The 23769-nt window shown below is 43.5% G+C and overlaps 1 protein-coding gene across 1 annotated transcript in view; it reads left to right on the top strand.

The window, feature by feature from the left end:
- The window catches only part of LOC143933347 (serine protease hepsin-like), a 50187-nt gene that overhangs the window by 21734 nt on the left and 4684 nt on the right, over window positions 1–23769 (top strand). The window contains 6 exon segments of the mRNA XM_077456212.1: window positions 13467–13540; window positions 17647–17716; window positions 21048–21146; window positions 22113–22154; window positions 22546–22675; window positions 23600–23722. Of these exon segments, the coding sequence (XP_077312338.1) occupies window positions 17677–17716; window positions 21048–21146; window positions 22113–22154; window positions 22546–22675; window positions 23600–23722 (434 nt within the window). The 5' untranslated portion in view covers window positions 13467–13540; window positions 17647–17676.

Genomic DNA, 23769 nt, shown 5'->3' on the forward strand with positions numbered 1-23769 from the left:
GGCCCTACACCTGGGCATCTCCCTCATCCCTGGGGTACGGACATAACTATTACCCATCTTCACTTCACCCTCACATCACATCACCATCTCTTCTATTCCCAAACCACTAACCTACCCCTCCTCCCCTCCTTTCTCCTCTACACTATGGCCCTCTATGACAACCGGAGAGACCCTTCAGACGAAGCCCCTCTAGGTCTATTGGATAAAGGGCCCTTCCTTTTGGACATAAAGGCTAGGCACTTGAACCCTTTATCCGTATGCAAGGCTCAATGCTCGATCACGGTGAATGTTAATCTCTGGTTGTTTGGAGGAGGCTCTCCAGGCATGGTGTGATCCCTTTAGGGCATCACCAAATACCCAGATACAGATACCAAAAAGCTGGAATGTAACGCGGGCAATACAGTATCGACCCACAGGGCCGTCTTTAATATTGATTGGACCCTGGGCAAAAAATTTCTTGGGGCCCCTCCCCCCCATGCGGTTTTGCTCTCCACCTGCTCTGACACCTGAGACATACAATAAATAGCAGCTAGTAGCTCTGGTTGCTAGAGGTTACAGTGTATCATTACCGCTCACTGACTGGTTGCCAGTTGTTACAGTGTATCATTATCGCTCACTGACTGGTCGCCCAAAGGTACAGCACACATTACGGCTCACTGATTAGTTGCTAGAGGTTACAGCACATGATTTCTGCTTGTTGATTGGTTGCTAGAGATTACTGTGGATATGACCTCAGGGGGGCATTATATACATATCAATGCTGCCGGCCACCGCTATTTACATATGAATTCCGGTAATTTACATGTAAATCATCTGTACACCAAAATAGGGCAGAGCTTTAGTAGCAGCACTTCACACGGAGATATCGGGACATAGCACGGGACTAAAACCTCAAGGGAATTTAAACCAGGATATTTGGCAAGTGTGAGGCAGCTGCTTTGGGCCCCACAACAATGACAGGGCCCAGGGCAGCTGCCCCTTTTGCCCTGCCTTAAAAACGGCCCTGCCGACCCAGAGATAACGGCCCTTCCCTACCTCAACAGTTGCTCTTACTTATAATCGTATTGGTTCTTATTATACGTCGCTGGAGGTAGTGTTGTTTCATGTATTCTTGTGTTGAACAAATAAAAACCTTTGAAAGTAAGACGGAGCCATAGACATGTGTCATCTCATAAATTTGGGTCTCTGTAGGCTTCATACACAATAACCCGTTTTTGATGTCTTTTGGGTGTAAAACAGAAATCTGTGGAAACCTGCACATAGCAAACCGCTCGCCTGCAGGCACTGAGCCCGTGCCTTGGGCCCCCTCGTCCCCCCAGCGGGCAGTCTGGCCGTGTCCTGATATATGTGTGTGTGTGTGGTGTGTCCTCTGAAAGGCAAAGTGACCGCACAGCAAAGATTAAAGTCCTTCCAGAAACATTTCACCCTCAGCTAATAATTAAATAGTTACTAGAACAAAATCAGCCAAACGTATCCTCGGGGCAGAGGCTGCTTGTCTGTCTGTCTTCTCGTCCCGACTAATCTATATATTGCCAAACGATGGACGTCCAATCGCCCCACATGGACAATCCCCCAAAAAAGGTCCTTCTCCTGGACCCAAACCCCTCTGATCATCTCCTCCATAGCCGTCCCTCATCTAGGTCTGAGCTATGTGATGATACATGTCTGTGTCTGTGTGGCTGAACCCGGGGGAGCTTTACAATAAAAAATAAATAAAAAAATAAACATTTGAAGTGTATGTCCTGCTGCCAGAACCTTTTTTTTTTTATTATTTTTATTTTTTTTTTATTTATTTTTTTTTATTTATTTTTTTTTATTTTGCACACGTTTAGAAAATCACTTTAGGCCTCCTGAAAAAAACAACAACAAAAAAAAAAAAAAAAAACAACAGTTATATTATTTTTTGAAAGTCGACACCCTAGAGCAGTGATGGCGAACTTTGGCACCCCAGATGTTTTGGAACTACATTTCCCATGATGCTCTGGCACTCTGCAGTGTAGTTGAGCATCATGGGAAATGTAGTTCCAAAACATCTGGGGTGCCAAGGTTCGCCATCACTGCCCTAGAGAATAAAATAGTGGTAGTTCCATTATTTCATGTCACACAATATTAGCACAATGGTTCAGGAAAACGCAAATTTCAGTAAAAAATACACTAAAGTTCATTTTAGTGCACATAAACACATAGTTACATAGTAGGCGAGGTTAAAAAAAAAAGTCCATCAAGTCCAGCCTATGTGTGTGATTATATGTCAGTATTATGTATTACATTGTATATCTCTGTATGTTGCCGTCATTCAGGTGCTTATCTAATACTTTCTTGAAACCATCGATGCCCCCCCCCCCCCCCCCCCGCGCGCTGAGACCACCAGCTGTGGAAGGGAATTCTACATCCTTGGCGCTCTTATGCCGCGTACACACGATCGGAATTCTCGTCGGAAAAAAATTCTGATGGTTTTCCCGACGGTATTCGGCTCAAGCTGTCTTGCCTACACACGGTCACATCAAATTCCGATCGTTTATAACGCGGTGACGTACAACAGGTACGACGGGACTAGAAAGAGGAAGTTCAATAGCCAGTAGCCAATAGCTTCCGTCTCGTAGTTGTATCTGAGCATGGGTGATTTTTGGCGTGTCGGAATTGCATACGCGCGATCGGAATTACCGCTAGAAAGTTTTCCCGTCGGGGGAAAAAATTGAGAACGCGCTATCAATTTTTGGCTGGCGGAAATTCGGACAGCTAAATTCCGATGGAGCGTACACACGGTCGCATTTTCCGATGAAAAGCTCTCATCGTTCTTTTTCTGGCCGGAATTCCGATCGTGTGTACGCGGCATTACAGTAAAAAATCCTCTACGTAGTTTAAGGTTAAACCTCTTTTCTTCTAATTTAACGTGTCTTAATAAAATCACTTCTGCGAGTGCGCATAAGTGCAGCATCATCAGTGCCCATCAGTGCAGCCTCATCAGTGCCCATCAGTGCAGCCTCATCAGTGCCCATCAGTGCAGCCTCATCATCAATATATTACCTGATTTTGTTTAGTAAAATATAAAAGATGAGGTTGCAATGAGTAAACAGATACCAAACATTCAGGTGCTTATCTAATAGTTTCTTGAAACTATTGATGCCCTCCCTCTGAGACCACCTTCCGTGGAAGGGAATTCCACATCCTTGGCGCTCTTACACTAAAGAACCCTCTACGTAGTTTAAGGTTAAACCTCTTTTCTTCTAATTTAACGTGTCTTAATAAAATCACTTCTGCGAGTGCGCATAAGTGCAGCATCATCAGTGCCCATCAGTGCAGCCTCATCAGTGCCCATCAGTGCAGCCTCATCAGTGCCCATCAGTGCAGCCTCATCAGTGCAGCCTATCAATATATTACCTGATTTTGTTTAGTAAAATATAAAAGATGAGGTTGCAATGAGTAAACAGATACCAAACATTCAGGTGCTTCAATTGCTTATCTAATAGTTTCTTGAAACTATCGATGCCCTCCCGCTGAGACCACCGCCCGTGGAAGGGAATTCCACATCCTTGGCGCTCTTACAGTAAAGAACCCTCTACGTAGTTTAAGGTTAAACCTCTTTTCTTCTAATTTTACGTGTCTTGTCAAACTCCCTTCCGTGAGTGCCCATAAGTACAGCCTCATCAGTGCCCATCGGTGCAGCCTCATCAGTGCCCATCACTGCAGCCTCATCAGTGCCCATCAGTGCAGCCTTGTCATTGTCCATCAGTGCAGCTTATTAATATATTACCTGATTTTTTTTAGTAAAGTATAAAAGAGGAGGTTGCATCGAGTAAACAGATACCAAACATGTCAAAACCTAAAACTGTGTCTGTCTGGGGAACGGTGACAAACTTCAGTACTGTATATTTTTCATAGGCGATGCTTTAAAAGCTCTTACGGGTCATCAGTTTCAAGCCAACTGTGAGTAATGGGCCTCGGATTATTGATCTTACCCCATGGCGTGTGTGGCTATGTGTACAATTTGTATCTCAATCAGTGTTTTTGCACATAGATGCCTTTGACCAGAGGCGTCGCTAGGGGGTGGCTATTGGGGCTATAGCCCCGAATCTGGGGCCCATAGCCCCGAGTTTCTTGCCACAGGGTCCCTGCCTAATCAGCGGGCCTTGACCATGGCTGCGGCAGGCAGGCTGGCTGCACGAGAGAGGCGGAGGAGAGGAGAGGAGAGAAGCGAGCAGGTAGACGAGCAGAGTTGACATCATCTCTCTCTGACCGCTCCACATCAGCGCTCTTCACTGCCGGGCCTCTTCATTGTGGAAGCGAGGTGCAGAGAGACGATGTCATCTCCCACTGCCCGCCCCGCATCACCCCTCTCCTGCCCTCACTAAATGGACCAGTGCTGCCAGCCTGCCACCAATGCAGCGACAATGCACATTTGGTGGCACTGGCTGGCATGGCAGGTTACAATCCACATCAGTTGGCAAGTGACAATCCACATCTAGTGGCAGATGACGTGGCAAACTGCAAATGGTGGCAGGAGACGTGGCAAGTGACAATCTGCAAATGGTGGCAGGAGACGTGGCACGTGACAATCTGTAAATGGTGGCAGGAGACGTGGCAAGTGACAATCTGTAAATGGTGGCAGGAGACGTGGCAAGTGACAATCTGCAAATGGTGGCAGGAGACGTGGCAAGTGACAATCTGCAAATGGTGGCAGGTGACGTGGCAACTGACAATCTGCAAATGGTGGCAGGTGACGTGGAAAGTGACAATCCACATGTGGTGACAGGCGACATGGCAAGTGACAATCCACATCTAGTGGCAGGTGACGGTGGCAAGTAACAAGCTGCATCTGGTGACAGGTGACTTGGCAAGTGACAATCCACATCTGGTGACAGGCGACATGGAAGTGACAATCCACATGTAGTGGCAGATGACGTGGCAAACTGCAAATGGTGGCAGGTGACGTGGCAAGTGACAATCTGCAAATGGTGGCAGGTGACGTGGAAAGTGACAATCTGCAAATGGTGGCAGGAGATGTGGCAAGTGACAATCCACATCTAGTGGCAGGTAACGGTGGCAAGTAACAAGCTGCATCTGGTGACAGGTGACGGTGGCAAGTGACACACTGCATCTGGTGGCAGGAGATGTGGCAATTGACATGCCCAGGGCTCCCACGGATTCTGCATTATGGTTATGGAGTTGAACCACTTGTTTACCACCCGTGTGCCCCCCCCTCCAAGGCCTGCAAAAAGGTTGGTGACCGCTGCTATGGGCTCAGGCCCCAGATCTTTTGCAGACCTAGCAACACCCCTGCCTCTGACGTGTGCATTTACATTTATACGTTTGTGTATGTGGGGGGGGGGGGGGGGGGTGGGTGTTTGTAGTCCTGTCCTATAGTTTATGGCTCAAGTTATACACATATCTTTTTTAAAGAGATAGGCCCCTTTCACACATGCGGACATTATGTCCGTATTTCATCCATCCGTTCGCGGATGAAATACAGACATACATGCATTCCTATGGGATAGCGGGTGTCTGTGGATGAACATCCTCAGACATCCGATATCGTCCGCCTCCGCAACTGTCCGATTCTGCAGACGGAGGAAAATCCTATTTTTCTATCCGTCTGCAGAGCGGATCGGATGAACACGGACAGACGGTCCGCGCTCATCCGATCCCCATAGAGGAGAGCGGAGAGCTGACAGGGCGGTCCCCGGCGCTGAGCAAGCAGATCATCACGGGGCGGATCATTACTAATCTGTCCCGTGTGAAAGGGGCCATAGAGCTTTCTTTTGGTGGTATTTAATCACCACTGGGGTTTATTTTTTGCTAAACAAGCGAAAAAAGACCAAACATTTTGAAAAAAAAAAACATTTTCTTAATTTCTGTTATAAAATTTAGCAAATAAATAATTGTTCTTTTCATTGATGGGCGCTGATAAAGCTTCACTAACGGGCACTGATAGGCTGCATTGATGGGCACTGATGAGGCTGTGCTGATGGACACTGACAAGGCTGCACTGATGGACACTGATGAGGCTGTACTGATGGACACTGACAAGGCTGCACTGATGGACACTGATGAGGCTGTACTGATGGACACTGACAAGGCTGCACTGATGGACACTGATGAGGCTGCGCTGATGGGCACTGATGAGGCTGCGCTGATGGGTATTGATAAAGCTGCACTGATGGGCACTGATGTGGCTGCACTGATTGACACTGACAAGGCTGCACTGATGGGCACTGATGAGGCTGCGCTGATTGGCACTGATAGGCTACACTGATGGACACTGACAAGGCTGCACTGATGGGAACTGATAAGGCTGCATTGATGGGGCTGCACTGATGGTCTCTAATGAGGCGACACTGATGGGCTCTAATGAGGCTGCACTGATGGACACTGATAAGGCTGCTCTGATGGACACTGATAAGGCTGCACTGATGGGCATTGATAAGGATGCACTGATGGGGCTGCACTGATGGCCTCTAATGAGGTGACACTAATGATCATTGATGAGGCAGCTCTGATGGGCACTGATAAGCTGCACTGATGGGCACTGGTGGGCACTGATAAGCTGCCCTGATGGGCACTGATGAGGCTGCACTGATAGGAACTGATATGTGGCACTGATATGTTGCACTGATGGACAATGATTGGCACTGATGCGTCTGCACTGATAATCAGTGTAAATGTGCCCTGTTACAGGAAATCCAGTTATCGGTTCTGGGGTAAGCAACCTGGGGGCCCTTCAGCTGTTGCAAAACTACAATTCCCATCATGCCTCTGGGAGTAATTGTAGCTGACAGACTTGCAAAGCCTCGTGGGAAATGTAATTCCACAACAGCTGGAGCGCCCCAGGTTGCCTACCCCCCTGCCTTATACAGTGACAGCACTGAGGAAAGGAAACACTGATAACTACCATTTGTTTACTGGCATGTGATCAGCTGTGATTGGAGACAACTGATCACATGGTGAAGGGCCGCTGTGATTGGCCCTTCACCTCGATCTGTGATCAGCTGTGTCTGAATGGGGCAGGCAGCGGGGCTGGGTTCTGGGAGGACTTCAATAGGCGCCCTCCTAGAAATGTGCAATCGCGCTGTAACCGTCATTCGTCTATATCGCTGGCAAGAAGTTAAATATTTATTCTCATTAGGTCCCTATTTTAGTCAGAATGTATTATCATGATTAATATTCTTATTATTAGTATCATCTGTATTATTTTTTACCCAACCGATGAACTGAAATGGTATGACCCTATGGAGGACATATTGTACTGATATCGGATTGATATGGAGATGTCCTTATAAGGTGCGTTTGGACCCTTAAAACACATTGGATACTTTTTGGATTGTCCCCAATCTAAAGAAATTCAATTTGTATCTGGACCTCTTTCAGTGGTGCGGCTCTTTCATCCAACCCTACCGGCACTAGGGACCGGCCTCGCAAAAGACAACCCCTCCATGGACCAAGGGTGTTTTGTTCACAGCCTGTCAACTGGAGATGGGGGGGGGGGGGGGGTGCAGCCTGTCACCTGAAGATAGCGGTGTACAGGGCTCCCCAGTGCTCTGTGACAATCCTGTCCTTGGCCTTGCTCTCCTCCCTCCCCTTCTCCTCCTTCCTCTCTGTAGCTCATTGGCTGAGTGACATGACCACAGAAAGGGAAGGGAGAAGGGGAGCAGGCGCCCTCTGGTGGTAGGAGGGTGGCAGTGCAGATTGCGCAGGCTTGTTTTGCCCCTGCGCGGCTCAGTCCCCAATACAACAGGGAGCGGCACTGGTCCGTGGCCCGGGGGTTGGGGACCTCTGAACTAGGGCACCTGCGAAGGCTTGATGAAGACCACCATCTTTGTAAAGTCAGCCGGCTGGGTCAGAAGACTCTAGTCTTTCTTCATCAAGCCTTCACAGGTCCCTTAGTGCATTCTGCCCAGCTTTTATTAAAGAGGAAGTAAACCCTGATGAGTTTACTTCCTCTTTTTTTCCCTGCAAAGGTAAAGCATAATGGACTACTATGCATCGCATCGCATCGCATCGCATAGTAGCCCATTATGTGTCACTTACCTGACACAGGAGCCAGCGAAGTCGCGCTGTCCCCTGTAGTCCGCCGCATCCATCTTGCTGGTGGCGTCTCGCAGCTCCGCCGCTGTCATTCGGCGAAGCCGCGATGACGTCACTCCCGCGCATGCGCACGGGAGTCGACAAATGCGGCAGCTCCATTTTTGGAACTGCCGCGTTCAGTGCGCCTGCGCGCCGCTGTCTACGGCGCATGCGGGCAAATACGGGCAAATATCTCCTAAACCATATAGGTTTAGGAGATATTGCTTGGACCTACAGGTAAGCCTTAATCTAGGCTTACCTGTAGGTCAAAGTGGTTTGTAAGGGTTTACAACCACTTTAATATTGACTGCAGAAGTCCTAAAGAAGTAGGAGGCCTTTCCCCCAAAACACGTTGACTGTATTTGACACTCTTAACCATTAATTGTTTCAAAAAGTCCTTCAAATTAGATGGCCTTTTGTACCAAGTTCTCCTCCGTATTCGTCCATCCAGGACCGTGGTTCAGATCTTGGACGCAGCGATACGTCTTCTCTTCCATCACACCGGCATGCACCGATTACAATATCGAATGATGACTCTTCATTTCCTCCTGTCCAGCTGGGCGACGGGCACCGCTTCCCTCTCTCCGCTGTGTGCAGCCCTCTCCCCCACCTGAAACCCGAGCGCCCGTCCTAATCCCCCCCGTCCTAATTAATCCCATTGTACACTCCTATTAATGAAATGCAGGCAGGTATCTTTAATCTCTTCTCCTTGAAAGACATCCCGCCCCGGACAATAACGCATTGTTGGGTGGCTGAGGGGGGGGGGGGGGGGGGTGGGGTAGTCGCCAAAGCTTCAGCCATTTCTATTATTTATTAACTGAGAGAGAGAGAGAGAGAGAAACTTCAGGAGGACTTCTCCGGAGACAATGCGGGGAAGAACTTCGCAAAATGCGGTCAGTGGATATAAACCCCAACGTATTTGCCCCCTTTTTGGTTAAATATATAATTGGAGGCGTTTAATTATACCTGTTGATTAGAGTTGGGGCGAAAAGAGTTCAAGCCGAGCAGAGATTGGCCTGTTTGCCCCGTTCGGTGAACACCCGAAGGGGGCCCCCAGATCCTGGCCCTCCCTCCCTATGTGAATGAGTAGGTGTCAGGTCACCTTGAGGCGAGGTGACAGATGCACACCGTAGGGATCAGGAGTGCACCGCAAGGTTGTGGACCCTACGGCTGACTGCTGCAGACGGGGGACAGATCCCACTGGGGTTAGAGCATAAGATTCCCTGGGGCGCGGAGTCTAAGAGCCAGCAGGTGTTCACCAGCGCCTCCAGTGGTGAGGATGGACTTGGCTGCAGCTGGCTCCAGGTCGCGACCCCCAGGGTCTCCCAGCTCACACCCACAGTAGGCAACAGGAGGATAGGGATGGTGAGGGACAAATCCAAGGTCGGGGCCACAAGCAGACAAGAATAGTTGGGTACACGCCAAAAGGTCAGGATCACGGGCAAACAGGGATAGTCAAGACACGCCAAAGTCGGTAACGGAAAACAGTAGCAGAGCACACGGCAGGAAACAGGAAGCTAACACACAAAGGAATACACAATGGTTGATCAGCCCTGATGGCCTGCAGTGCACAGGTTAATATAGGGCTCCCTGATAGGGCCTGGGGTGGAGCCATGCTTAGAGGAAAGGTTATAAAAACCACCAGGTGGAAGTGGCTGGCCTCTTAGTCTGAAGACACGAGGGAAGGTAAGCAAACACAGGAAGATCACTGCATAACCATGACAGTAGGAGTACATTGTACCTTTACTCATTGTTAAAGGGGGCTTCCAGATTCTGATAAGCCCGCTGTCCGCAGACCCCCACAACCACCGCCCAGGGTTGTGAGGAAGAGGCCCTTGACTCCATCAAAATGGGGACAAAGTGCTTTCAGGCATTAGAATGCGCACTTTTGTACAGCGTTTTTAAAGTGTTTTGGGCTTTTTTAAATGATCCAATAGAGAAAAATATAATTAGTTTCATCACTTGTTGCCATGTTTCTCAGCTTTTTCACCTGCTTTTATTTATTTTTTACATTTTTTTATTTATTTTTTTACTTTTTTTGTAAATTAGGATTAGGGTTAGGATCAGGATTAGGGGTTAATATTAGGGTTAGGGATTAGTATTAGGGGTTAGAATTTGAGTTAGGGTTAAGGGTTGGGGCTATTATTTCTCTATTTTTTATTAATAATTATTTATTTTTAATTTATTATTATTATTATTATATTTATTATATATTTATTTATGATGATTATTATTTATGTATGTATTTCATTTGTTTTGTTTTTTATTCATTACTTTTTTTTTTTTTATGTTTATTTATTTAGTGCCTAAGCGTTTGGCATCAGGCAACTTATAGTGAAGATGGGAAGCATTTACTCATTTATTTTTATTTATTTATTTATTTATTTATTTATGATTATTGTAATTTATTGATGCATTTTTTTTAAATGTATTTAATTATTATTACTATTTTTTATTTTTATGAAATTATTGCAATTGAGCAGAAAAAACATTCAAAAACATGCAACAAAATACACTAAAATGCCCAAAAACACGCAAATCAAGCATTTATTTTTGTTATTTTTTTATTATTATTTATTCTATTTATTATGTATTAATTCATTTATAATTTTTTTTATTTATGTATCTTATTTGCATTTGAGAAGAAAAACATAAAAAAAAAAAAAAAAAAGCTCCAGAACATTTTTGGCTTCAGGCGACTTGTATTGGAGATGTGAACCATCTCCATAAAAAATAATAGTTATTTTTTTCTACTCCAGCGTTTTGGAGGTTTGATCTGCAAAACGCTGAGGTAAGAATGAGGCCCACAAGGGAGAAGTGCGTTCCCGCGTGGCGTGGGAAACGTGCGTTTCCTGCACCACCAGCGCTATGAATGGACCCTGAGAGGTAATAATGTTTCACTATAAACAAATACTTTTTTTTTTTGTTATAAATTGTTACAAATTGTATTCCGTATTGACAAATAAATATTGTCTTGTTTATGAACACCTCCCCCTGAGCAGGCAGCTAAGGCCGGCCGAATCTATAGAGGGCTCTTCTGTATTTTGTCTGATATCAGGTGACCAGGAAGCGCCCCCCCCCCCCCCCACCTTCTAGGTGAAGGGGGATGGGTTGAAGGTGTTGTCAGGTGTGCGTTGGTTCTCTCCTCCCCTGCTGCCGTCCTGCCTCTCATCACCCCCCCCCCCCAACCACCCCTCCCGTATCTTCTCATTCCTTCCCCACCTCATCCCCTCAGGACTTCCAGCAACTTGCGTTTCTCTTCCATGAAATCACCTTCCTTGCAGGTTCCCGCAGACATCTTACCCTTCAAACTTTTTTTTTCTTCATTCTCTTTTTTTCTCACCCGTTGTCTTCATCTCTCGGCCCCTCTGTCCCCTCTTCTGTAGACAATGCTGTCACCTCTCCATCACTCTGTCCTCTCTTCTGTAGACAATGCTGTCACCTCTCGGCCCCTCTGTCCCCTCTTCTGTAGACAATGCTGTCACCTCTCGGCTCCTCTGTCCCCCCTTCTGTAGACAGTGCCGTCACCTCTCCATCCCTCTGTCCCCTCTTCTGTAGACAATGCTGTCACCTCTCGACACCTCTTTTGTAGACAACGTTGCTACCTCTCCATCCCTCTGTCCTCTCTTCTGTAGACAACGTTGTCACCTCCCGGCCCCTCTGTCCCCTCTTCTGCAGACAATGCTGTCACCTCTTGTCCGCTCTTCTGTAGACAATGCCGTCACCTCTCCATCCCTCTGTCCTCTCCTCTGTAGACAATGCCGTCACCTCTCCATCCCTCTGTCCTCTCCTCTGTAGACAATGCCGTCACCTCTTTGCCCCCCTTCTGTAGTCAATGCTGTCACCTCTCCATCCCTCTGTCCCCTCTTCTGTAGACAATGCTGTCACCTCTTGACACCTCTTCTGTAGACAACGTTGTCACCTCTCGGCCCCTCTGTCCCCTCTTCTGCAGACAATGCCATCACCTCTCCATCCCTCTGTCCCCTCTTCTGTAGACAACATTGTCACCTCTCGGCCCTTTTCTGTAGACAATGCCGTCACCTCTTTGCCCCCCTTCTGTAGACTATGCTGTCACCTCTCGGCCCCTCTGTCCCCCATTCTGTAGACAATGCCATCACCTCTCCATCCCTCTGTCCCCTCTTCTGTAGACAATGCTGTCACCTCTCAGCCCCTCTGTCCCCTCTTCTGCAGACAATGCTGTCACCTCTTGTCCCCTCTTCTGTAGACAATGCCGTCACCTCTCCATCCCTCTGTCCTCTCCTCTGTAGACAATGCCGTCACCTCTTTGCCCCCCTTCTGTAGTCAATGCTGTCACCTCTCCATCCCTCTGTCCCCTCTTCTGTAGACAATGCTGTCACCTCTTGGCCCCTCTGTCCCCTCTTCTGCAGACAATGCCTTCACCTCTCCATCCCTCTGTCCTCTCTTCTGTAGACAATGCCGTCACCTCTTTGCCCCCCTTTCTGTAGACAATGCTGTCACCTCTCGGCTCCTCTGTCCCCCCTTCTGTAGACAATGCTGTCACCTCTCGGCCCTTCTGTCCCCCCTTCTGTAGACAATGCCGTCACCTCTCCATCCCTCTGTCCCCTCTTCTGTAGACAATGCCGTCACCTCTCCATCCCTCTGTCCCCTCTTCTGTAGACAATGCTGTCACCTCTCCATCCCTCTGTCCTCTCTTCTGTAGAGAATGCTGTCACCTCTCCATCCCTCTGTCCTCTCTTCTGTAGACAATGCCGTCACCTCTTTGCCCCCCTTCTGTAGACAATGCTGTCACCTCTCAGAACCTTTGTCCTCTCTTCTGTAGTCAATACCATCACCCCTTGCACCTTCTTCTGTAGACAATGCTGTCACCTCTTGTCCCCTCTTCTGTAGAGAATGCTGTCACGTCTCAGCCCTTCTGTCCCCTATTCTGTAAACAATGCTGTCACCTCTCGACACCTCTTCTGTAGACAACGTTGTCACCTCTCGGCCCCTCTGTCCCCTCTTCTGTAGACAATGGCGTCACTTTTTGTCCTCTCTTCTGTAGATAATGCTGTCACCTCTCAACCCCTCTCGGCCCCTCTTCTCTGGACAATGCTGTCACCTCTCAACCCCTCTCGGCCCCTCTTCTCTGGACAATGCTGTCACCTCTCAACCCCTCTTGGCCCCTCTTCTCTGGACAATGCTGTCACCTCTCGGCCCCTCTGTCCCCTCTTCTGTAGACAATAGCATCACTTTTTGTCCTCTCTTCTGTAGATAATGCTGTCACCTCTCAGCTCTTCTGTCACCCTCTTCTGTAGACAACACTGTCACCTCTCGGCCCCTCTGTCCCCTCTTCTATAGACAATACTGTCACTCTCCCAGCTGACTGTCGTCTCTCCTTATCAGCACATCTCCTCATTCTCACGTCCGTCTGTCTCTCTTTCCAGTGGAATGGTCGCCACAGACCCCCGGCCTCCTCGGCTGAGATTTGAGGGGGAGCAAGCAGCAGAGATCCAGTAAGGTAGGTGAGATTACACGTCTGTTCACACCCTATGGAATGATCGTTCCCACAGGCTATAGAAAAGGCAAAGTGCGCGCAAAGACACGATGACTTTGCAGTGAAATGTTGTTGCGGAGCACAGGAGCCGTCTACTACCGACTTAAATTCCTTTATCCTGAAAAAAACTGACAAACACGTTACAAGTTGTTGCAGGAAAAGCCTGTTTTCATAATGTTTATAGTGAAGAAGATCAAGTCAGGAAAGTCGTAAGCTTTACAAATTTTTCCCTTACTTGAATAGTTGCATGTAGGTCTCTCTGATCTGTAGGCAATAAGGAATCCATAATCAAGAATCCAGGAAGTCAGGAATCCATGCAATCAAGAATCCATGCAATCAAGAATCCAGGCAATCGGGAATCTATGAAATCAAGAATCCATGTGATCTGGAATCCATTCAATCGGGAATCCATGCAATCCAGAATCCAGGCAATCAGGAATTCAGGCAATCAGGAAGCCAGGCGATCAATAATCCGGGCAATCAGGAATCCAGGCAATCAAGAATCCCTGCAATCAGGAATTCATGCAATCAGGAATCCATGAAATCAAGATGCCATGTGATCTGGAATCCATGTAATCTAAAATCAAGGCAATCAAGAACCCACACAATCAAGACTTCAGGTGATCAGAAATCCATGTAATCAAGAATCTAGGCAATCAAGAACCCATGCAATCAAGACTTCAGGTGATTAGGAATCCATGTAATCAAGAATCCAGGCAATCAAGAACCCATGCAATGAAGACTCCAGGCGATTAAGAATCTAGGCAATCAAGAATCCAGGCAATTAGGAATCCAGGCAATTAGGAATCCAGGCAATCAGGAATCCAGGCAATCAGGAATCCAGGCAATCAGGAATCCAGGCAATCAAGAATCCAGGCAATCAAGAATACAGGCAATCAGGAATCCAGGCAATCAAGAATCCAGGCAATCAAGAATCCAGGCAATCAGGAATCCAGGCAATCAAGAATCCAGGCAATCAGGAATCCAGGCAATCAGGAATCTGAGCAATCAAGAATCCAGGCAATCAGTAATCAAGGCAATCAGTAATTCATGCAATCAAGAATCTGAGGAATCAGGAATCCATGAAATCAAGATGCCATGTGATCTGGAATCCATGTAATCTAAAATCAAGGCAATCAAGAACCCACACAATCAAGACTTCAGGTGATCAGGAATCCATGTAATCAAGAATCTAGGCAATCAAGAACCCATGCAATCAAGACTTCAGGTGATTAGGAATCCATGTAATCAAGAATCCAGGCAATCAAGAACCCATGCAATCAAGACTCCAGGCGATTAAGAATCTAGGCAATCAAGAATCCAGGCAATTAGGAATCCAGGCAATCAGGAATCCAGGCAATCAGGAATCCAGGCAATCAGGAATCCAGGCAATCAAGAATACAGGCAATCAGGAATCCAGGCAATCAAGAATCCAGGCAATCAAGAATCCAGGCAATCAAGAATACAGGCAATCAAGAATCCAGGCAATCAGGAATCCAGGCAATCAGGAATCTGAGCAATCAAGAATCCAGGCAATCAGTAATCAAGGCAATCAGGAATTCATGCAATCAAGAATCTGAGGAATCAGGAATCCATGAAATCAAGATGCCATGTGATCTGGAATCCATGTAATCTAAAATCAAGGCAATCAAGAACCCACACAATCAAGACTTCAGGTGATCAGGAATCCAAGTAATCAAGAATCCAGGCAATCAAGAACCCACGCAATCAAGACACCAGGCGATTAGGAATCCAGGCAATCAGGAATCCAGGCAATCAGGAATCTAGGCAATTGGAAATCCAGGCGATTAGGAATCCTGACAATCAGGAATCCAGGCAATCAAGAATCAAGAATCCATGTTATCTGGAATCCATGTAATCTTAAATCAAGGCAATCAAGAACCCACACAATCAAGACTTCAGGCGGTCAGGAATCCATGTAATCAAGAATCCAGGCAATGAATAACCCATGCAATCAAGACTCCAGGCGATTAGGAATCCAGGCAATCAAACTGTAGATGGAGTCGGCAATCTGGTAAAAGAAGAGGCACAAAATCCTTCATTGAAAGCTTCAGAGTTAAATGTGGTGCACAAAAAACGCTGATATATTTCTTTCCTCAAGGGGCCCTTGTCATAGCTAGGACTAAGGCCACTCAAGGGCAGAAATGCGTCAGTGTTTTACATGTATCTTGGGACTTTTAACTCCAAAGTTTTCAATAAAGCATTTTGTACTGTTTTTTTTACTGGTTTCCCGACTCCATCTGCAGTTTGATCGCATCTATTAGCGGCTTGTGGAGGCTGCAGTTGTGTGCTGGTTATATGTTTATCCACTTGGTTCTGGATTGATGAGCAGTTGCTGCTTTGTTTCAATTTAATAAAAAAATAATAATCTATGCAATAAAAATTCAGGCAATCAGGATTACATGAAATCAAGAATCCAGGCAATCAGGGATCCATACAATCAGGAATCCAGGCAATCAGGGATCCATACAATCAGGAATCCAGGCAATCAGGGATCCATACAATCAGGAATCCAGGCAATCAGGGATCCATACAATCAGGAATCCAGGCAATTAAGGATCCATACTATCAGGAATCCTGGCAATCCAGGCAATCAGGGATCCATACAATCAGAAATCCTGGCAATCAGGGATCCATACAATCAGGAATCCATACAATCAGGAATCCAGGCAATTGGGGATCCATACAATCAGGAATCCAGGCAATCAGGGATCCATACAATCAGGAATCCAGGCAATCAGGGATCCATACAATCAGGAATCCTGGCAATCAGGGATCCATACAATCAGGAATCCTGGAAATCAGGGATCCATACAATCAGGAATCCAGGCATTCAGGGATCCATACCATCAGGAATCCAGGCAATCAGGGATCCATACAATCAGGAATCCTGGCAATCAGGGATCCATACAATCAGGAATCCTGGAAATCAGGGATCCATACCATCAGGAATCCAGGCATTCAGGGATCCATACCATCAGGAATCCAGGCAATCAGGGATCCATACAATCAGGAATCCAGGCAATCAGGGATCCATACAATCAGGAATCCAGGCAATCAGGGATCCATACCATCAGGAATCCAGGCAATCAGGGATCCATACAATCAGGAATACATGAAATCAAGAATCCATGCAATCAAGGATCAATTAAATCAGGAAACCAATCAGTTAGGATCCCATGCTATCAAGACTCCGGGACTTTCGGAATCCATGTAATCAAGAATCCAGGCAATCTGGAATCAATGTAGTCAATATCCCAGGCAATCAGGAATCCATACAATCAAGAATCTGTGCAATGAGAAATCTAGAGTAAAGCCCCATACACACTATCAGATTTTCTGTTAATTTTTTTTTTTTCCTTCAGATTTACCAAAACTATATAATACGAGGTCAAACCTTAGATTTACGTGGTTAATATGAGGTCAAACCTTACATGGTTTTGGTAAATCTGAAGGAAAAAATATCAGCAGAAAATCTGATAGTGTGTATGGGGCTTTACAGAAATCCACGCAATCAGGAACACATACAATCAGGAACCTTTGATCTCAGGCCCAGGCTGTCCAGAGAACCTCACCTCCTGGCCATCTCCCGGTGATTAGCTTTGCCATGTGTGATGTAATTGTCTAGTGCTGGCACCTCGGTGGCCAGGAGAAGCTCAGGTATTGGACAGTTAATTGTTGGGGGGGTGGGGCTTAGTGCCAGGAAGGGGGCGAGGCTTAGTAGCGACTTGGAAAAAAAAAAGTCATGGCGCTGTGTACAGCCCAGGCCCGGGGGCCCCATTTCCCAGGTAAGTTTTTCGGCCCTGTAATAGGAACAAACCTCATTTATTAACCCCCGAAAACAGGCAGAATGCTGGTGGTGGTCCCAGAATGTACCCCAACCTGCTTGTAGAAAATTTCCGCTTACAGTGGATCAGTAGCCGTCCAATTATCTGCTGTTTATGATATTATGGCCTGCAGATGGTTAAGAAGAGGACATGCTGGGGGGGCAGACAAAGGAGCTCTTATGGGGAGATAATTACCGATACTAACCCAGGTCTCTCTTCAAGGGTGTCCAGACCTCTCGTTACATTCCTGGGATGGTACATGACCGGTCCTCAGACATGGTACAGAAAGACGGTGAGTTACCCATCACTTTAATTAAAAATAAACACAATAAAAATCAGAATCCAAAGTATTTGGGTGAAACCTTCAGCCAACTACAGCGGCCGGTTGCCGATACGAGTCGGCTGCGCGTGCGGCACTGGAAGAGGTGATGTTTTGCGCTCGTTCCCCGTTCATACTGTGTAACGTGAGCTGAAACCACCGTTTGTAGTCTCTATCGGAAGCTCAAAATGACAAGGTGACAACATAGGAGCAAAATTAGGAGACAGGGAACAGAGTGTTGTCACCCAAAGGACCTTCCCGGTGGGATCACCGGGGATTATTTTAGTGCAGGGATATGCAGTTGGCGGACCTCCAGCTGTTCCAAAAGTCCCATCATGCCTCTCTGGGTGTCATGCTTTTGGCTGTCAGAGTCTTGTTGTGCCTCATGGGACTTGTAGTTCTGCAACAGCTGGAGGTCCGCTGATTGCCTATCCCTGTTTATAGTGAATATTGCATATTAAAAAAAAAACTATGAAAATAAATCTTGACAGCCAACCGATGCTATGTTTCTAGCGATGAAAAGATCGGATCAACGGTGCGGCAATCTGTCGGGAACCAGACTTAGTCCACTTTTATTTTCTTGAAATTGTGAAAAGATTTAAAAGCCTCAATAGCTGTAAAGAATTAAATTCCATGCCATGGAGTTATCAATCAAAGTCTCTTTTTAAAAAAGAAAAAAAAATGTTATGCTATGTAATGTGATCGGATCCTGGACTTGCACTAATATTTTGGTCCAAGGTGTATGATGTGTTGTTTTGTCTGGTTTTGTTTGTTTGTTAAAGAGGGATTCCACCAAAAAAAAAAAATATTAATAGCCAGCAGCTATAAATACTGCAGCTGCTGACTTTTAATAAATGGACACTCACCTGTCCCGGGTTCCAGCGATGCCGGCAGCCGAGGCCGATCGATCGCTCGGCTCTCGGCTGCTGTCGCCACCATTCTAGGTGAGGGAATCAGGAAGTGAAGCGAATCGGCTTCACTTCCCGGTTCCCTACTGCGCATGCGCGAGCCGCGCCGCGCAATAGGAAATCTCCGCGCTGTCACTGGGACCCGTGTGTGTCCCAGCAGACAGCGCAGCAGGGCAGGAAATGGCGTAGACTCCCACGGGAGTCTATGCCCGGAAGTGGGTGAAAATACCTGTCTTTGACAGGTATCTCCACCCCCTCCCCCCTGAAAGGTGTCAATTGTGAGGGATCCGATCAGCGGAGGGATCCGATCAGCGGAGGTTCCACTTTAGGGTGGAATCCCGCTTTAAGAAAAGAAAAAAAAAAGATTTATAAGAAAAAAAAAAAAGCTGAGGGAAAGCCTAGAAAAAAGAAATGACGAGTGTAGAACTGTGTAGAATGCTCTGTTGGGGTTGATTTATTAAAACTGGAGAGTGCAAAATCTGACGCAGCTCTACATAGACACCGATCAGCTTCTAACCTCGGCTGAGCGTTGACAATAAACCTGGAAGGTGATTGGTTCCTAATTTTTGTTTCATACATTTTGTGATTGGTTTCTATGCAGAGCTGCACCAGATTTTGCACTTTATTTATGTTGTTTATGTATTTGTTTATTTATTTATTTATTAGTTTTTTTTTATTTATTATTAGATTTTATTTTATTTATTTATCCTTTTATTTATCCTTTTTCAATATCCTTTTATTTATCCTTTTTTTAATATATATATATATATATATATATATATATATATATGTATATTTCTATATATATTTATTCATTAGGTTTTATTAGATTTTATTTATTAGATTTTGTTTATTATTAGATTTTATTTTATGTATTTATCCTTATCCTTTTATTCATCCTCTTTTATTTTATTTGTATATTTATTTTATTTATTAGGTTTTATTTATTGGATTTTATTTATTAGATTTTTTTATTTATTATTAGATTTTATTTTATTTATTTATTCTTTTTTATTTTATTTATATATATATATATATATATATATATATATATATATATATATATATATATATATATATATATATATGTTTTATTTATTAGGTTTTATTTATTAGATTTTATTTATTAGATTTTTTTATTTATTATTAGATTTTATTTTATTTATTTATCCTTTTATTTATCCTTTTTCAATATCCTTTTATTTATCCTTTTTTTAATATATATATATATATATATATATATGTATATTTCTATATATATTTATTCATTAGGTTTTATTAGATTTTATTTATTAGATTTTTTTTATTTATTATTAGATTTTATTTTATGTATTTATCCTTATCCTTTTATTCATCCATTTTATTTATTAGACTTTTTTTTATTTATTATTAGATTTTATCTATTTATCCTTATCCTTTATTTATCCTTTTTTATTTTATTTATGTATATATTTTTTTTATTTATTAGGTTTTATTTATTAGATTTTATTTATTAGATTTTTTATTTAATACTAGATTTTATTTTATTTATTTATCCTTATCCTTTTATTTATCCTTTTTTTATTTTATTTATATATACATATATATATATATATATATATATATATATATATATATATATATATATATATATATATATATATATATATATATATATATATATATATATATATATATATATATATACATATATATATATATATATACATATATATATATATATATATATATATATATATATATACATATATATATATATATATATATATATATATATATATATATATATATATATATATATATATATATATATATATATATATATATATATTTATTTATTTTTTTTAGATTTTTTCATTTATGATTAGATTTTATTTTATGTATTTATCATTAACCTTTTATTTATCCTTTTTTATTTTATTTATATATTTTTTTTATTTATTAGGTTTTATTTATGAGATTATTTTATTTATTATTAGATTTTATTTTATTTATTTATCCTTATCCTTTTATTTATAATTTTTTATTTTATTTATATATTTATTTTTATTCATTAGGTTTTATTTATTAGATTTTTTTATTAGTTTTTTTATTTATTATTAGATTTTATTTTATTTATTTATCCTTATCCTTTTTTTATCCTTTTTATATATATATATCTATATATATATATATATATATAGATATATATATATATCTATATATATATATATATATATAGATATATATAGATATATATATATAGATAGATAGATATATTTTTTTTTATTAGGTTTTATTTCCTTGATTTTTTTATTTTATTTATCCTTTTTTTTTCTATTTATAGAGATACAATGTATCCTTTCATTGTATTTGCCAATTTTGATCATATTTCCTGTGCCTCCTTCTGCTGCTAGTGAGTAAAGGTTGTCACTGGACCCCGCTGAGGATTCTGGGAATGACGGTCTGCATTTTCATCTCATTGGCTGGAATCGGAGTCACAATTTGGGCAGTAGGTAAGACGAAGCCCGTTTTTGTCTCTTTTGTTTTTATTTTTGAATGTCACATAAAATATTTGTATACAGTGTTTTTGTAACTGTTTTAGGTTTAGGCTCCTTTCCTGTGGGTGGCCGGGGGGGGGGGGGGGGATGATTAAAAACAGACAGTTGATTGGTGCTTTTATTGCCCCCTGACCACCCACCTTCAAGCAGGGACAGTGCGGTAATTTTTAATGGTGTATAAATATATATATTGTTTATTTATTAGGTTTTATTTATTAGATTTTATTTATTCAATTTTTTTTTTAATTATTATTAGATTTGATTTTATTTATTTATCCTTATCCTTATATTTATCATTTTTAATTTATATATATATAAATATTAATATTAAAATATTATATTTTATATATATATATATATATATATATTTATTTTTTATTTTATTTTTTATTAGGTTTTATTTATTCGATTTTTTTTTTAATTTATTATTAGATTTGATTTTATTTATTTTATTTATTTATTGTATCATATTTATTTAATGGTACACGAAGAGCTTCAATGGTGGTTACCGCCAAACTCTTCTATGTAAGCGAATAGGCTGCGCTGCAACCGCGGGCGAATGCTTTTTTTAAATATATATATTCTTTCCGATTTTTATTTTGGTAGGGCGGGCTGTCGTATTGCTACACAACAGTTGAGCATTGCTGCTTGCAGTACAATGCATGCTAGCTCCCTCTGGTGGCTAATCTACAAATTTCAATATTCCATCTATTAAAAAAGAAAAATATGGACAAAGCAAACATGTAAAAATGATGAAAGTCTTACAAATATAAGCTTTTCTGTTTGGGCTTTGGCGGGTGCAAATCTTTGGAACCCCCATTAGAGGGAGACAAACAATTAAATATCAACAATGTTTAATGTTTGAGGTTTATTGTTCCCGTTCTCGGAATCCCACCTCACCCTTTTCTGTTTGTCTTACAGTGACGTATGTTCTAAAGTACGAGACAACAAACATCTACATAGGTAAGTCATCTTGGGGATAATTGTGTTTGGAAGGGGAACCCCCCCTCCCCCCCTCTCCACACAGCTCACAGTAACAAAGTCGAGGCTGTCAATCACAGGCTGTGTGCCGGAGCTCCCTCCCCTTTTTTTCTCTTGGTGTCATGAAAACTTTCAGAAGTGATTCACGCTGATAGCAGAGGAAGGAGGCAGCGGACAGAAATGACACTTAGTGCTCTGGACTGAGACAAGTAGACACCATAGAGGGATGTGCTTTGTTCAGATTTTGTGTCCGGGGTTTACAATCGCTTTAACATTTGATTCCAGTTGAGGAGGGCAATCTCTGATTGGACGGGACACACGGGGCGATGCGATGTATCCAGTACTCACCAGCTTTGCTTCTATGTTGTCTCAGTCCAGGTGAACTCACCAGATCACCGGCTCACCGTGTACGATGAAAAGGAAAAGACGTGGCGCTTGGTGTGCTCGTCTCTCGCCAATGAGGCAGTGGCAACACTAAGCTGTGAAGAGATGGGATTTATTAGGTAATGGACTCTGCTCCTCCCCCTCTACGACTCTCCTCTCCTGAAATACTCTGGTCTGCTGGAGGACTCTTCTCCTTCCTCTATAACTCTTCTCTCCTGAAATACTCTGCTCTGCTGGAGGACTCTGCTCCTCCCACTCTATGACTCTCCTCTCCTGAAATATTCTGCACTACTGGAGGACTTTGCTCCTTCCTCCGTAACTCTCCTCTCCTGAAATACTCTGCACTGCTGGAGGACTCTGCTCCTTCCTCTATAACTCTCCTCTCCTGAAATACTCTGTTCTGCTGGAGGACTCTTCTCCTTCCTCTATAACTCTCCTCTACTGAAATACTCTGCTCTGCTGGAGGACTCTGCTCCTTCCTCTATAACTCTCCTCTCCTGAAATACTCTGCTCTGCTGGAGGACTCTGCTCCTTCCTCTATAACTCTCCTCTCCTGAAATACTCTTCACTGCTGGAGGACTCTGCTCCTTCCTCTATAACTCTCCTCTCCTGAAATACTCTTCACTGCTGGAGGACTCTGCTCCTTCCTCTATAGCTCTCCTCTCCTGAAATACTCTGCTCTGCTGGGGGACTCTGCTCCTTCCTCTATAACTCTCCTCTCCTGAAATACTCTGCTCTGCTGGGGGACTCTGCTCCTTCCTCTATAGCTCTCCTCTCCTGAAATACTCTGCTCTGCTGGAGGACTCTGCTCCTTCCTCTATAACTCTCCTCTCCTGAAATACTCTGCTCTGCTGGGGGACTCTGCTCCTTCCTCTATAACTCTCCTCTCCTGAAATACTCTGCTCTGCTGGGGGACTCTGCTCCTTCCTCTATAACTCTCCTCTCCTGAAATACTCTCCTCTGCTGGGGGACTCTGCTCCTTCCTCTGTCTATCTCTCAGTCGGTGTCATAGAAACCTTCATGCTTCTGTGTTGTCTTATAAGGTCTATGAGTTATCAGGAGCTGCGAGCGGAGACAGCGGGAGCCAATGACACGTCAGGATATTTTTGCGTGCAGGAACCGCAGCTGACCGGCGCCAGGAGACTTCTAGAGGTCCTCACAGTGTGGTGAGTCTCCGATTGGTCACTTGAAATGACATACGGGTGCGTCCCAC

Source organism: Lithobates pipiens, unplaced genomic scaffold (assembly GCF_037356315.1).
Source record: "Lithobates pipiens isolate NorthernLeopardFrog02 unplaced genomic scaffold, aLitPip1_a1.2 Scaffold_27, whole genome shotgun sequence".
Taxonomy (NCBI): Eukaryota; Metazoa; Chordata; class Amphibia; order Anura; family Ranidae; genus Lithobates; species Lithobates pipiens.